At 44.0% G+C, this 16937-nt stretch overlaps 2 protein-coding genes across 3 annotated transcripts in view; one reads left to right on the forward strand and one right to left on the reverse strand.

Annotated features, from left to right (window-relative positions):
- The first annotated feature begins 2601 nt into the window (after positions 1-2601).
- GJD3 (gap junction protein delta 3) lies at positions 2602-8313 on the forward strand. Its single transcript, XM_053453773.1, has 3 exons — positions 2602-2697; positions 3725-3786; positions 7085-8313. The coding sequence occupies exon 3, from the start codon at positions 7104-7106 to the stop codon at positions 8019-8021; it is 918 nt and encodes a 305-aa protein (XP_053309748.1). The 5' UTR covers positions 2602-2697; positions 3725-3786; positions 7085-7103; the 3' UTR covers positions 8022-8313.
- A 6220-nt stretch (positions 8314-14533) lies between these two features.
- The window catches only part of RARA (retinoic acid receptor alpha), a 47097-nt gene continuing 44693 nt past the window's right edge, over positions 14534-16937 (reverse strand). For both annotated transcript variants that reach the window (XM_053452981.1, XM_053452980.1), the window contains 2 exons: positions 16438-16596; positions 14534-16064 (listed from right to left, as the gene is read on the reverse strand). In XM_053452981.1, coding sequence (XP_053308956.1) covers positions 15856-16064; positions 16438-16596 — 368 coding nt within the window. In that variant the 3' untranslated portion in view covers positions 14534-15855. The remainder of the gene's footprint in view (positions 16065-16437; positions 16597-16937) is intronic.

Raw genomic sequence — 16937 nt, forward strand, 5'->3', positions numbered from 1 at the left:
AAATCCGGTAATTTGGGATTATTTAGTGGCTAAAACTGTCAAATCTAATATCAGGGAAACGGTAGAAATTAACATTAAGGGGCCAAGCGATGTTTTTCAAGTTCAATCGTCCGTCGCTGTCCCCAGCTTTTGACCTCCCGCTCCTTCATTTTGTCGCAGTCCTCCCTCCCAGCTCTGTTCCCACTACGATGACCGCCAACGTCTCTGACCTCTTACTCTCTACGTGCAGAAGAGAACTCGGATCACGGGAAACTGCCTAGAACCAAAATCAGGGTGAAGCGACCTCTGCACGTACGCTCCAACACTCGCAATACGCAGGCGCACCGCAGGTTAAATATATTTAGCAAAGAAAACCTGCAGCATCGCTCACTATTAGCAATGAAAGAGAATAAAATAGAGGAGAGAGAGAGAGGAAAAAGAGAGAGAGAGAAGGAAAGGATTATTAACTAAGAGATGAGTTATGGTTTCGGCGATACCGGCGAGTATATCCAGCAAAAACTCTCCCTTTTGTGAACTGACCCCAAAGAGAGAGAGAGAGAAAGAGAAAAAAGAAAAGAGCAGAGGAAAGAAGACACGAGCTACGCGGACCCTCCACCCAGCACATGACTATTAATGCATACGATAGCTGAGTGGTCCCTTTAATTGCCTGCATGGTCGCTGTTGAATATTATTACTATTTATGGTTGTATATAGCACCATCATATTCCGTAGAGCTGTACAATGGGACATAAATCTGCATTCTTCTTGCCGTCCTAGCGAGGCTGCCTTGGATAAATCACTTAAGCCCTGGGTGTTTGACTTTAAAACGTATCGCACACCATTCTTCATAAACATTTAATCGGGATACGACCTACCGATTTCTACATATTAACCACTTTCCTGCCAGGACGTTGTAAATAAATGAACCCCATTGGAGCCGTCCGGTGGGAAGGGCAGACATAGGGGGTTTCTGTGTTACGGTAACCCTGCAATGCGCGTTCCTCTCTGCCTTGCACAGGAGATCGATCTGTAGTTAATATTCAGGATGGGATCCGATCCTTCTGATTGGTCTTGGCGCGGTTATAAGGAATGATGGTAGGGAGAACCCGGGGCTTTATTAATCCTAGTTTCAAGATAACGATATCTATCTATCTATCTATCTATCTATCCATCCATCTATCTATCTATCTATCTATCTATCCATCCATCCATCTATCTATCTATCTATCTATCTATCTATCTATCTATCTATCTATCCATCTATCCATCTATCTATCTATCTATCTATCTATCCATCGAATTTCTACATTCTATTTTATTTTAAAGCATTATAAACATTTTTATGGACACTGCTGGATCTACTACGCTATGTTTCTAAAAATCAAAACATCCTCTCTAAACAATGTTTTTAGCACAAATTCTCTGGAAAATAAAGCTTTTGATTCTCCTCCAGAACACATCGTCTGACAGAGACTCAGATGCTTTCCAGAAGGAATCAAGCTGTATCGCTGTCCTGAGTGGGAGGCGGGGAGGTGAAAGCTAATAGTGGGAAGACATGGGGGGGCACGGGAGAGGTAAGAGGGCACGGGGATACTGGGGAGGAAAGAGGGCACTGGGGATACTGGGGAGGAAAGAGGGCACTGGGGATACTGGGGAGGAAAGAGGGCACTGGGGAGGAAAGAGGGCACTGGGGATACTGGGGAGGAAAGAGGGCACGGGGATACCAGAGAGGAAAGAGGGCACGGGGATACCGGGGAGGTAAGAGGGCACGGGGATACCGGGGAGGTAAGAGGGCACGGGGATACCGGGGAACTGCATTAGATTGCAAGCTATGAAGACTCTTCCAGCATAATATACCTCTGTAAAACATTATTATTAATAAATAAATAAAATGACATCATGGTGAAATAAGTTCAAGTTTAGACCATAGCTCCTCAAAGTATTTGTTGCTGGATTTCCCATTCGATATGGGTTTTTTATTTTCCGCTAAACGTTGTAACTGGATATTTATGCTGCCTCTAATACAAATAATGTTATTTATTGTTAAAAGAAATAAAAAAAATAAAAAAAAAGAATGAATTTATTCTGGTCCGTATTACAAAATTTACGGCAAAACTAATCTAACATATTTCATCATGAAACAATGGAAAATAATTAAAATAGATTTTTTTTTATTATTATTATTTCTAATCATGGACTAAGCTTAGCACCTAAATTAAAAATCAGCAACAAAATCTATTACATAGTATCAGTAAAATTACTCTTAAGAACAAACATATATACGTTTTTTTATATTATGTTATATATTTATATTATGTTATATATTTATATTATGTTATTAACTTAATTGTAACTTTTAAAGAATAGGAATCAAAGACCAGAAAACACTTTTTTCTTCTAGAAAATAAAAAAGTAAAATATCGGCAAACTATCAGAACTCATACGAAGAGGTTTCTTTACTATATTACTTCATCGGACGATATACGTTCATTCGATCTGCCATCAAATTCCGTGATTCTATGTGTCTGCTAGAGACAGGTTGCTGTCTCTTTAAGAGGAGGAGGAGACAAGCGGCCCCTAAATATCACCGCATTCTGAAACTATCCAGAGAAAATGAAGTGAAACCGAGCGCCGAGAAGCCAAGAGCGATAAATGCAGGAATTCTGACCCAGACACAACAGAAGCCGAGAGAAATTCGGATTTATAATTCCTGTACAGGTAAGACAGCAGCGTGGTTACGTCTGATACAGTAACTGTGACCTCTTCAGTAGAAGAAAAAAAGGCATGGATTCTGATGTCTGCGACCTGATGTCTGTGTATTAGGAGGGGTGAGAGGTCTGTGTATTAGGAGGGGGTGAGAGGTCTGTGTATTAGGACGAGTGAGGGGTCTGTGTCCTGATGTCTGTGTATTAGGAGGGGTGAGAGGTCTGGGTCCTGATGTCTGTGTATTAGGAGGGGTGAGAGCTCTGAGTCCTGATGTCTGTGTATTAGGAGGGGTGAGAGGTCTGCGACCTGATGTCTGTGTATTAGGAGGGGTGAGAGGTCTGTGTATTAGGACGAGTGAGGGGTCTGTGTCCTGATGTCTGTGTATTCGGAGGGGTGAGAGGTCTGTGTCCTGATGTCTGTGTATTAGGAGGGATGAGAGGTCTGTGTCCTGATGTCTGTGTATTAGGAGGGGTGAGAGGTCTGGGTCCTGATGTCTGTGTATTAGGAGGGGTGAGAGCTCTGAGTCCTGATGTCTGTGTATTAGGAGGGGTGAGAGGTCTGTGTCCTGATGTCTGTGTATTAGGAGGGGCGAGAGGTCTGTGTATTAGGACGAGTGAGGGGTCTGTGTCCTGATGTCTGTGTATTAGGAGCGGTGAGGGGTCTGTGTCCTGATGTCTGTGTATTAGGAGCGGTGAGGGGTCTGTGTCCTGATGTCTGTGTATTAGGAGGGGTGAGGGGTCTGTGTCCTGATGTCTGTGTATTAGGAGGGGTGAGAGGTCTGTGTCCTGATGTCTGTGTATTAGGAGGGGTGAGAGGTCTGTGTCCTGATGTCTGTGTATTCGGAGGGGTGAGGGGTTTGTGTATTAGGAAGGGGTGAGAGGTCTGTGTATTAGGAGGGGTGAGAGCTCTGTGTATTAGGAGGGGGTGAGATGTGTGTTACAGGTGCGTGTGGCCACGTGCTGTGTGATTGCCGGTAGTGTGCGGTTACACACCTGGGTACTTGTGATGGGTTACGTGACACTGTGTGGTTCCTTTGCAGTCTCCGTGCCGGCGTTCGGGGAGACGGAGCTGTCCCTGATGTCTCTGCAGGACAGTTGAGAGGTATGTGCTAAATGCAGACATTCTTATCCATTATCAGTCTGACCAAGAGCGAGGGAGCGTGGCTGCGGCATTAACCCCCGCAGTGCCACGTTTACCAGCCGCACACCCAACTCCATCCAGCAAAACAATGATTCTGGGCATTATCCCGTAGCGTGTTTAATAACGCGATGTGCTATGGAAACATTGTATGTATATTATGTATATATTGTATGTATATTATGTATGTATTGTATGTATATTATGTATGTATTGTATATTATATTATGTATATATTGTATGTATATTTTGTATGTATATATTGTATATATATATATATAATATACATTCATCGTTGGTGTCGGGTTAAGCTGCGCTTCATGCTTTGGGTTTGGAATTTGTTCCGCTAGTCGGGGAAATGCCTCCAGCCATGCTCACAATGTTGGCTGGGCATTATGGGAGTAATAATTGGCAACTCGAATGCCAAAGGGTTTCCTAAAACCCCCTCTACCTGCCATTTCATTACAGAGCATCCTTCTTCCCGATATAAACCTGGTGGCAGAGAAGTTTGATTTTCTTGTATGTTTTAGTGGCTTTCAAATTCCTTGTAGCCACGCGAAGCTCCACATATGGAATCCACAGATTCATTCCATTCGTATTAACCATTCACTTCTAAGCCCTCCTCGAACTTGCCCCTGATTGATTCCCTACAACCTTTTCCCCCGGCCTCTACGGTCCCAGATAGAGTAACTGTTAGCATAGGAGATCCCCACCGTGCGGCATACAAAGCTCGTAGTAATAAAAATAATACGGCTGGGATAAAAGCCGACACCTGTAGCTCGAAACTCAGGACAGGAACGGACTCTCTCATCGGCACAACTTGGAGAGAGACACCTTTATGTGGCACCGGCCCGGCCCACGGCCCACAGCAGGAGCCCACGGCTTGCATGCAGGGCAGAACGTTACCGTGAAGCTAAACAAAAGGTAACCCTTCCGCTCTGGTACAACCACTACTCCCATCATGCTCACCCAGCAACAGCAAACCTTAGGCGCTGGGCATTATCAGGATTATTTCTGTGACTCTGTGCCATATCGGGGGTTATGCAATAGTAAGCGACAACAGGGGAGGAAAAAGGGACCGTGCCAAAAAGGGGAAAAAAGTCACTCGTTCCTCTTGTATTTGAGATCAAAACTGTTTGATTTCTGGTTAAATACATTTTATGCACCTTGTTGTTTTACTTTTAGATTCATTTTTGGGATTTTTAGACCAAGCCGGCGTATATAGCACATATCATATTAAATGGCTCACTATAAAGAATACCCCCCCCCATTCATTACATCTGCGTATAACACATCCCCGCCCGGGAAATTTGCAGACCCAGTAAATAGCCTTTTTTATATTTAAAGTTCTATTTGTAAAACTTCTAGTTTTCTATCACATTGCCATAAATGTTTCTGTAATTTGTCACCTTATTTAGCTTGCCAGGGACTTCCTCGTGCCTCCTGGGCTAATCCTGTATAATAATTATTCTGAGGCTGCGGATTCCTTGTAAGTCCTCCCGATTATTCCCGATAATGGAGAGGAATAAAGTCAACGTCAACGTTTCTCATCTGCGTCTGTCCAAGATAACTGACCTGCTGGAGGAGACGGGTGGCCGTTAGGAATCATTGGAACCGCGCTATCTATAGATTCATATCTTTACTACGTTACATTCTGATGTACAAAAAAAATGAGCAGCTCTGATCAGATTTACTGGAAATGAAAATGCCTTTTTAATAACCCATTGATAATTAATCTAAATGCACAATTTTAGCCCCAAATTAATTCAGTTTGCTAATGCGCCTCCTAGGGAATCTTTCAGATCTGTGCGATGGATTCTGGTCACTGATAAATACATCCTTTTTTATCATTGAGCAGAATTTCTTCACATTTGCAGTTTATGGTATAAACCATCAGACTCTGACTTACGGAAGTCTGTAGAGGAAGGGACCCCATTTGCATTGCCATAAAGCAGTCTCTCAAAATATCACATGACTGACAACAATGGTGGTCTCCAGGTCTGCAGATATAGGAGTTTATTGGAACAAAATTAGATGAAACCAGGTTTTTGTCAATCTATTACTGTATACAGCACCAAGGGGTTATATTACTGTATACAGCGCTGGGGGGTTATATTACTGTATACAGCACCAAGGGGTTATATTACTGTATACAGCGCTGGGGGTTATATTACTGTATACAGCGCTGGGGGTTATATTACTGTATACAGCGCTGGGGGTTATATTACTGTATACAGCGCTGGGGGTTATATTACTGTATACAGTGCTGGGGGTTATATTACTGTATACAGCGCTGGGGGTTATATTACTGTATACAGCGCTGGGGGTTATATTACTGTATACAGCGCTGGGGGTTATATTACTGTATACAGCGCTGGGGGTTATATTACTGTATACAGCGCTGGGGGTTATATTACTGTATACAGCGCTGGGGGTTATATTACTGTATACAGCGCTGGGGGTTATATTACTGTATACAGCGCTGGGGGGTTATATTACTGTATACAGCGCTGGGGGTTATATTACTGTATACAGCGCTGGGGGGTTATATTACTGTATACAGTGCTGGGTTTTATTACTGTATACAGCGCTGGGGGTTATTACTGTATACAGCGCTGGGGGTTATATTACTGTATACAGTGCTGGGGGTTATATTACTGTATACAGTGCTGGGGGGGTTATATTACTGTATACAGCACTGGGGGTTATATTACTGTATACAGTGCTGGGGGTTATATTACTGTATACAGGGCTGGGGGGTTATATTACTGTATACAGGGCTGGGGGGTTATATTACTGTATACAGTGCCGGGGGTTATTACTGTATACAGCGCTGTATTTTATGCCCTTTAACAAATCAGAGAGTGTAAGTGAAGTTTTGGCGCGGCAGCAGTTTAAAAGGACTGCTCCATAAAAATCTATCTGGATATTCAGCTTCAGGATTTCGTCTGTCATTCAGTTTTCCTTTCTTTTCTGATGCAGACGGACTTTCACCCCCGTGTCGGGAATTTCCATCTGCTATGGAAATTACATAATTACACAGAAAGTACACAGATGACCTAACAGGGGGGTCCGTGTGTAAAAATAACACAATATCCTTGTGTACAACTGTACTTGAGATTAAAAGCTCCCAGAATGACATCATACATCACAATATATTCTCTGCGTTCTACACACGATGCGTTCCGTCGCTATATAATATTATATATTATATATATTATAACTCCTTTAAACTCCAACCTTCTTGTTTTCTTCTTTACAGAGCGCACTACCGAGGAGAGATGGGGGAGTGGGGATTCCTGAGTTCGCTCCTGGACGCCGTCCAGGAGCACTCTCCGATGGTGGGCCGCTTCTGGCTGGTGGTGATGCTCATCTTCCGTATACTTATCTTGGCTACGGTTGGCAGTGACATGTTTGAAGATGAACAGGAGGAGTTTGTGTGTAACACTCTGCAGCCAGGTTGTCGCCAAGTGTGTTATGACCGAGCGTTTCCCATCTCCCATTACCGCTTTTGGGTTTTTCATATTGTGCTGTTGTCGGCCCCGGCGGTGCTCTTTGTCATCTACTCCATGCACCAGAGCGCCAAGATGTCAAGGGACGTGGAGGAGGAGGACGCGGCCCGCAGCGGGCAACAAGACACTTCCAGGCCTAAAACGAGGACAGAGCACCGGGGGCGCCACTTGCGCACTTTTTATATCGTCAACGTGGTGATGAGGATTTTGGCCGAGGTGGGCTTCCTTGTAGGACAGTGGTTTCTCTACGGTTTCAAGGTCGAGCCGCAGTACCTTTGCCAGCGGCTGCCTTGTAAACACACCGTGGACTGCTTTGTGTCCAGGCCTACAGAAAAGACTATCTTCTTGCAGTTCTACTTTGTGGTGGGGGTAATTTCTGCACTTCTCAGCTTGGCCGAACTTCTGCACATCTTGTTTAAGGGAAAGTGCAGGTCTGGGGGGATAGAGGGTCCCAGCTCTCCCCCGGCTTATGAGAGGGACAACTGGTCAAACAGGGAGCACGAGAGGACAAGCCACTTCCTGCTCCAAGGCAAGACCAACGATGACAGGAAGGCCAATGGCCCTGGCGGACACAGACTCTCCATATCATATCCTCAGGACACTACGTACAAACTGAAAGTGGCCCCTAGCTCTGCCCACAGCAGCAAATCTTCGCGCATGATGGTGAAAGCAGACTTAACCGTATAGGAAGACACAAAGCAGATAAAGTGGAAATGTATCGTTCTCCCTGCACGTTGACCCGGTGGTCAGAGAGAGATACGGGAAAGCTGGCACTATAATGGTCTGACCAGAAGTGGCCTCCAGGAACTGGAAGTTTCCCTTGTAAAGGGGTATTTATTTACGAGCCTGGGGCAAAAATCTATACGGAGTCGTATAAAACCCGTCGGTGTAACCAGTGCCCCAGTAACCGAATCTTCCGCCATTTTATTTAGCAACCAGTATCCATGATTTTCTACAAAATGCCATTTACTTCTAAAAGCAATCAGGGTGTAGACTTTTAAAGTGCCCCGTGGGGGCAAAATGCCACAAAGCCTTATTATAAGGAATACGGTGCAGTAATAAACGACTGAACGCAGCAGTCCAACACACATCAGGCAAACAATACATTACGTGCTCGCCGTCCGACACGCAACCCAAAGGACGGCATAGAAAGCCGGTAAAAAGAGACACAAAGGATGTCGTTATGGGGAATAAAACGTTTTGTTACACAACTCCCCATGGCTGTGATTTGTGGAATTGCCAGTGGAGTCATTCGTGGAAGTTGCTAGAAATGTAAAGTTACAAAAGCTTTTAGGACCTCAGATCTCCCTTCTTGAGATGGAAAATGGAATTGCTATCAAAACACAAAGAAACGAATAGGATTGGTCCTAAATCTACAAACAGTAAGCACATTAAACACCGGTCTATTGTGAAGGACTTCACAATTAGATTGTAAGCTCTTCAGGTCATCACAACATGCCTTTGCGGTATCATGCCATACACGCTACTCCAAATGTACAGGGTATGCATACGTACTGTAATGTAAAGACAAAGTAATGCATCGGGGGCAGCCTCCATCCACAGGATTCCCGACCAAAGGGCAGCAAAGATAGAAACACGGAATCTGACGTCGGATAAGAATCATTCAGCCAACGCTGAATGAAGTGTTTTTTTTTCCCAGGTTCTATATCGCAACGGCTACCCCTGCGCTACGTGAATACTGTACAATTTTTTAAGAAATTGAAAATGTTTCTCTTAAAATATTTGTATGTTTTGTTTTAAAATGCGGTCCAAGGATTGATAAGAATGTGTGTCGCTTTTGTCTCCTGTTTGATCGGTGACTAGAATACAACCTGTAGCATGAGTAACGAAGCCTGACTGGCAACGCTGAAAGCTGACATGGGTGCCCCTGTATAATCCCCACGCCGGCACATCAAGCCTGTGACCCTATGTTTTGAGTGCCCACTGGCCTGTTGTTGAGGACCCAAGGGGAACGATAGACATGAAGTAGGCAAAGTGTATATTTGCAGCTGTGAATACCCAATTCCAGAATGTACAGGTATCTGAAATTGTGGCGTTTACATCCAAATACATCGACATAGAATCTGACTTCTGTTAAATGGAACTCCATTAATACACGTCCAGATTCTTGTGGTTCACTCTATTATACCTCCCAGGTCTCCCTGTTCAGGAGGATCAGTCCCCTCTTTGGAACCAAAGCAGATTCAGAGCGCTATGGAATCTGCTGGCAATACGGAGCCAATTGCCTTCTCGGGCGTTCGAGCTCCCTGCGGCTCTACAGTTGAATGGGTCGCTAAAAAGAGAGATCACTTATATCCCCAACTGGCCTATTAACAGTACAAAGGTCTGTCCTCGTCAAAGTTAATTTCCGTCGGGAGCAGAATGTTCTTCAGAGGCAGAGCATCGCGATATGACATCGCATTCCAGTGCTCAGCATTAGGAACTGCAGCTGGGAGGGAAAAAAGCTCAATACACCACGGAGGGAATGTGCTAAAGAACTAAATCCTATACGCAAAGCACAATATTCTTCTGCATAAAGATTTACCAATAGGTCACAAGGTCTACTCATTACCGATCTCTATTAACACAAGTTTCTCAGGGCACAGACAGCACTACAAGCGTGTTTGTAAATGTTAAAAATTAGCCTTTTCATATAATACTTCCTTCAGAGTTTTCAAAAAAAAAGTACAAGAAAGAACGAAAATAGTATGTGCCAAAAAAGTTTATATAGTGGATACTGCAGAGATAAAAGCCATCAGTGCAGTGTTAATGCTAATACGTGGGTTAACAAATAAGATAAACTGGACGATTCTGCTAGTAATCGTTTGCACTACCTAGAAAACGAAGCCAAAGATCACACAGGGCCACTCATTATTACCGCTGGAGAGCACCGATCCAAACATCTCGCCCGTTGCTTTTTTAACTATCAGGTCCAAGGATGTTGTGTATTTTTTTGTCTTATTTGGTAGCGCGTGAGACGGACGATTATTTGTGCTGTGTAAATATTATGAATATACCAGTCTTTTCTACTGCAAAATCCAAAGTCTATTTCTTTTCCGCTTCTCTGAATGCTCACAGTCTCTGTTACAGCAATTCTGTTATTAAAAGGTTGGCCGAGCCAGTCCTGATTATCTGGAGCCAGGAAGATGCACTCCATTAGATACAGATCCAGCACTTTCTGAGCCTGTCCTGATTATCTGGAGCCAGGAGGATGCACTCCATTAGATACAGACCCAGCACTTTCTGAGCCTGTCCTGATTATCTGGAGCCAGGAGGTTACACTCCATTAGATACAGATCCAGTATAATCTGAGCCTGTCCTGATAACCTGCAGCCAGGAGGATGCACTCCATTAGATACAGACCCAGCACTTTATTTTCAGGACAGGCTCGGACAGAGCGTGAGACGCGCCTGATTGCCGTTACACAGCCCCGAGGATCCGTCTCTATTACTAGGGGTGAATCTGGTGAATTATTTGTTTTTTCCCTTTCCTGTTTTGGATCTTTTCCCCAGGAAAGCACAGATAAAAAAAATTAGACAGTAAGGAATGTTTTATTATCTTAAGTACATTTCCATAGACAGATAGTCTCCGACTGTAAAGCCGAAGACAAACTGGTTTCTGTCCACTTTAGTGTGTTACTTATCAGGTGTCAAAACATTTCTATCCAAGTCCTCTTGGTGTTTGTCATATACTGCGTGTAACTATAGACTGAAAGGTTTACTAGGAATAGGGGGGCTTCCCTATTAGTTGTGACCCTTTAACATACCTCCCAACAGTCTCGAGTTTTGGGCGCTGTCCGGCTGTTCCGGGTTGCTTCCCCACCATCCTGTATGGGGATCCATCCTCTGATCTCTGACCAACTCAGGGAAGTAAAGGCCAATGGGGGTCTGTGCCGTGGATGCCGTGGCCACCATGCAATGCAATGGGTAAGGCAAGTGGGCAGGCAAACTTTGCACTCAGCCCCTACCCACCCCCTGAAATACCTTACACGGTATTACAATGGCATATTATATGCAGTGAATATCACATGTAACATATTAAAGATTTTGCAGCTTCCCAATCATGGTAATACGGGCCATCATGGTCCCATCTTCACCTTACCATAACTGGGATCATTAGGAAGTCTCCAGATATCTCCTTCTCCCTACCAATGTGTAACACAGGGGTTCTCAAACTGCGGCCCTCCAGCTGCTGCAGGACTACATCTCCCATAATGCTCATTCAGCTAAGGGGCTGGCTGAGGAGTAAGGGAGATGTAGTCCTGCAGCAGCTAGAGGGCCGCAGTTTGAGAACCCCTGGTGTAACATATCGTACAAACCAGAGGTGAGCAGGGGAAGGAGAAAGCTGCCGACAGAGGTGTCCTTGCTGTCTTCATGAACCAAGGGTAGCAGCCCCAGCTGGGTCTCCAAGGTTGAAGACCCAACATCAGCTGCACCTCTGCCACCGCATACGGAACTCCAACAAAAATAGGCAGCTATATCAATGGGCGTCCACAGAAACCTCCCAAAGGGTGGCAAATAGAATAGGGTGGCCCTGACGGTGAATTTCCTGTGACAGGGGGGCAAATACCCCCTCCGGCAACCACAAAGCCAAGGGCCTGCAAACTCAGCGTCCTGGCAGAGTCCCATCACATATTACATATATGACGGTGTCACAGCGCCATCTAGTGCTGTAACTGTGCATCTGCATATCACAAATACCCATCCATAGATACGCACGCGTCCACGCAACTTCATATCTAAACAGGAATTTATATTTAATCAATAAAAATAAAACATTGTCCCGGGTATCGGTTACCTTGTACATACACGTCTTTATGTTCGGTGCTTCTGTCACCTCTCACTGCTGTTGTCTGCAATGTCGGCGACATTCTCACTCCGCTTTTATCAAGTAAAAAGAGGCCTGTATTGGAGAAATTAATCCATTACACAATTAAATATATGTGTTTATAAGCATTATATATAAAATACAATGTAGTAAAAATGTAAATAAAATGTGTAAAACATGCTCTTCTCCCAAGAATGCATAATTACATTAATAATTACCTTATTATTAGGAAATAATGTACTTACTGTAAGCTCCATACCAAAACATGCGCTTTCGGGTACTTATTGACACCTCAGATGGCGCTCCCTGCAGCCACTCACGTGCATGCGCAATGTGCTTCCCACGTATTACTAATAAATAAGACCCACGCTAATATTTGGCACTAATGCCCAGAGAGATGTCTGCTTTTTAACAGATCTGTTCGCAGTATCGCTTTCAGGGCTTTATCAAAATAAAAAGGGGCTGTTTTACTTCTCAGGATGCTCCTACGTCACGGAATTGGGACCATGTAACGTTATAATGTAATTTCCTTCTGAATGAAAAAAATATAAAAAAAATAAAAAAAAATACAGAAATATATTACTTGCTTCAGTATAAAGATGGCCATCACCTAAGATCCTTTCAAGCACGAGAGTGCTCCAGATGTAGGAAAAGGTTTTGTGGTCAGATGTGACCAAGGTAGTGCCTTTTGGCCAAAACTCAAACCAACGCGTGGTACCCATGCTTCATGCGTGTTGGTGACGGCATCAGGCGGTGGGGATGCTTCTCGCCAGCAGAGTCTGAGCGTCTTCTTCAAACTCAGGGAAGAATATTTGGCGCAGAACCCAGATATATTGCTTCGGCCGCCTTCACCTTTCAGCAGGACAAAGACCCCAAGCATTGGTTCAACAAAAAACGTTAACGTCCTAGAGGGCCACTCAAAGCCCTGATGTTAATCTCATCGAGATTCTGTGGGCCGACTCAAACATCGCTATCCATAGGGGACATTTACAGAACCTGAACACAAAGCAAATCCACCGACAATAATGGGTTGAGATCACTCCGATAACACGTGCAATGCTGATAATTACCTTTCCCCTCTCCCAAAAAAATGATATTAATGTGTATTTACGTAAGCAATGTATTTAACTTAAAGTTTTACCAAACTAATACCCATAACCTTATGTACTTTACGAACCATCACATCATGACGTATTTTCATTCCATTATGGCGTTTGTCATAACTGTACAGCGAGTGTCTTCCAAACCCCCACGTTATAAAAACAATGAACGGGATCCTCTTCCTCTGGGAGGCTGTTCCACTTGTCTACCACCAAACACATTGCATCTAAGCCCATGGCCCTCGAGGTTTCTATGATGGCCTCATGTTTCAACATTTCTCCTCCTGCTGTCCTTTGTTAAATCCCTCTATGTATTTAAATGTTTCATTCACATCTCCCCCCTCTATTTTCATTTATCCAATATATATACATATATCTAGCTATATATATACCGTATTGGCTCGGATATAGTCCGCCCCTGTATATAGGCCGCACCCTAAAAGTTTGGTGCTTTTTTAAAGAAAAGTGGGAAGTGCTGGCAGGGGAGGCTGTCTGAGCGTATCGGGGAGTAGGATACAGGTCCCGTGCACCGCTGCGGGGGATCTGTATCCTAACCCCGCTGCCTTCCCGGCCTTTGCCAATACGGTATATTATATATATATATATACACACACACACACTAGCTTTTCCTGATACATTTAACATTTAGTACCCCCCCCCCACGAACTCTCTCCAAAATGTCAATATCTTTCTGAAACCGGGGTCTCCAGCACCAAATACAACACACTAGGTGATCTCTGACCAGCGATCCGTAAACCGCCTGCCCGCATCCCTGCCGGCTTTGTTATAGTTAAGTCGTCAGAAATATTTACTTCCAAGTCCCTCTCTTTTGTTGTCATTGACTGCACGGGCCCCTCAATGCTATATTTTTTAACCTATGAATTTTTATGCCCCAAGTGCATTGTTTAACATTTATCAACGTTAAACTGAAGCCGTCGCACTCTCACCCATTCTTCTAATTCACTCAAATCATTAGCCATTTGGCCTGGAAACGTTGGGGGTAACGAGACTCACTACGCGCCTGCACGGAATAAATAATCGGTCCAAAAGATCAAGTCTTCAAACGCTGACCTGGGACAAAACCGACTAGGAGTAAAGTGAACCAAAACCATAAAGCCAGAGTAGCCTCTAATGTTCTCCCCCCAAAAAACACAGCCATCTAACGGTCTAACCAACACATGTTTAACGCAACAGGAGTCAAACAAACAAGTTTGTTTTAATATAAAGATAAAATGTTTGTGCAGAAGGTAGACAGAAAACTCGAGAAAAAAATAAAACAAAAAAATCATTTTTATCTTTCACATAAAAAACCTTTTCACATCTTATTTTATTTATTTTTTTCGCAACATTTTTCCTTTTTTTTCTTCTTTTTTTTCTTTAACCTCGAAACAAAAAAAAAAACTCAAACGTAAAAAGGTTTTTTTTTTGTTTTTTTTTTCCTTTGCTGGTGTTGAGGTGTGAAAACTACAAGTCCTGCGGGATAAGAGTGGGGAGAAAAGGAAATTGCAGCTTTTTTTTTTTTAGTGGTTAGAGGATAAAAGGGGGAAGAAACAGCGATACAGCGGCTGGTGTATCGAGAAACGAGAAACGGTTTTATCCTTCGAATGCCAAAGAAGCCGGCAAAGTACCGCAGTCCTCCGCTGCAGCATCTGTCCTCTTGGATCGATCTCTGCCAATTTAAAGTTCGCCCTTGAACCTCTTCGTTTATCCCCATTAGAGACCCCCCCCCCTTAGCACCCTGCCAATAAATATGTATTTTGTCGAAAGGTTTCACGTTTTTTTTCTCTTTTCTGTATGAAGAGATTCCTGTCTTCTTAATAGTCAATTATGGCAACCATGTTCTCATAAAAAAACACTTATGGATTAAAATTTGGAGGGGGAAAAATTAGGAAAAATATAAAATATTTACAAATTTTGCTTAAATTTTTTTTTACAGACATTAAGATTCATTTTTTAAAACAAAATGACGACCATCCTATTGATTTTTCACGGGTATAATCCGCGGCCCTGAATTCATATTGGACTTAACCCCTACCTCTTCTTTAATGGCAGAGTGCTCTGGGGGGGGGCAGAGTAGGGTCACAGAGTTAACGTTCCAGCTTTTCTCCCCTTAGAAGTGGATGTTCGAGTTTCACCTCCCCGATTTTAGCAGATTATAGCATGTTCCTCCCGCTCCCCCCCCCAGCACCAAGACACAGTGTAAGAGTACGTCTGTCTTATGGAAAAGTCTGTATCAGTTCGTTCTCATTCCAGTGCGTGGGAGATAAGAGCCGTCCAGAGGCACGAGGTTACAATGGAAGTGAGGGGGGCAGGAGTCCAGTTGGGGGTATTTTCAGCGCCCCTCCACCCCCCGCACACCACCATAGCTTCTCTCTTCTAAAGAAACGGTGTTCCGAGAAAGAACAGACCTGTGATTTTTTACTGCTGGATGTGAGTGGGAAGAACGAAGAAAGCAAAGTATGGGGAGGGGCAGGATTTAAATGAAAAATTGAGTGGAAGAAAAGGAAGAGAGAGCAAGACAAGAATATGAGTCAGAGAGAAGGCTGTGCGTGAGCTGGTGAGTCTCTGTCGCTCCGATGCCCCCGGGAGACGGGTCAGGGAGAGTGTGTGGAGGGACTGCTGTGAGTGGAGCTGGGGGACAGGCTGGGGCTGCAGCTCCCTGGTGGTATAGGAGTAGTCGGTTTGGAGCTGGGAGATGCACCTCCCGAGTTGTCCAGGCCCTCGGAGTTCTCCAGCATCTCCTGGATTAGGGGAGGCATGGATCCTGGGATCTCCATCTTCAGAGTGATCACACGCTCAGCGCCTGAGGAATAAGGAGAGATGCGTTACAAGCTAAAGGGGCTTATTCACTAAGCACTGAGTGAATCCTCAAAAACCAGCTCAAAGCACTATTTCTCTGGATCCATACATTGCTTACTGCCTTACGGGTCCAACGTTCAATGATTCTACTTAGCCTTCTGTAGCTCCGGGTCTTTATTAATAGTAAGTAGGTTTGGGTAGGCTACCTTCCCTGCTGTTTTAGTCCCTACTCCATCCCTTTTTTCTCGTTCCCGCTCTCGTTTATATGTCTGCTTACTGCTTTATACATTTCAAATCATATTCCGATTGTCCACGTTGGGCCAACAAACCGTTTAAACAAAAACGAGCCACCGGAGATCACTTCCGCGCACACTTACCCTTGGCACTGATGCTCCGCAAGTCAGTGATTTTCATCAACATTTTGGGGAACATGTGCGGCTTTTTGGGTCGTCTTTTCCTAACGTAGATTTTTAGTGCCTCCAGCAATGGTTCCTGGAGTTTGTCAACCTTATCTGGCTGTTCCAAGTCCTGCCGGTCTGAGGAGAGACGCTGTGCGTTACTATACAGAACAACGTGTATGCCAATAGGGACGGGGTTAAAGTGATCCAACCGCTCTACACAAATAGTTTCAAACCACAAAAAAAAAAGGATTAAAATCAAGCAAGTCGGATGCCCTGGACTTGAACATGTGCCATATCTTGGTGTTTTTTAAATACTATTTGCAGGGTAGGTGCTTTGTGTATTTGAAATAATTTCGCTAAAATGAACCACTAGGCGTCACTATGACATCAAGCGAAGCTCAAAGGAAGCGCCGATTTAACGATTCAATGAGAAGCGTGGATCGGTGCCAAAAGGTAATCATAAAAGCTGTCTACGC

This window comes from Spea bombifrons, chromosome 13 (genome assembly GCF_027358695.1).
Source record: "Spea bombifrons isolate aSpeBom1 chromosome 13, aSpeBom1.2.pri, whole genome shotgun sequence".
NCBI classification, from domain to species: domain Eukaryota; kingdom Metazoa; phylum Chordata; class Amphibia; order Anura; family Pelobatidae; genus Spea; species Spea bombifrons.

Excerpts from the sequence above, each read along its gene's own strand:
- GJD3 (XM_053453773.1), top strand. The coding sequence starts at position 7,104 with ATGGGGGAGTGGGGATTCCTGAGTTCGCTCCTGGACGCCGTCCAGGAG.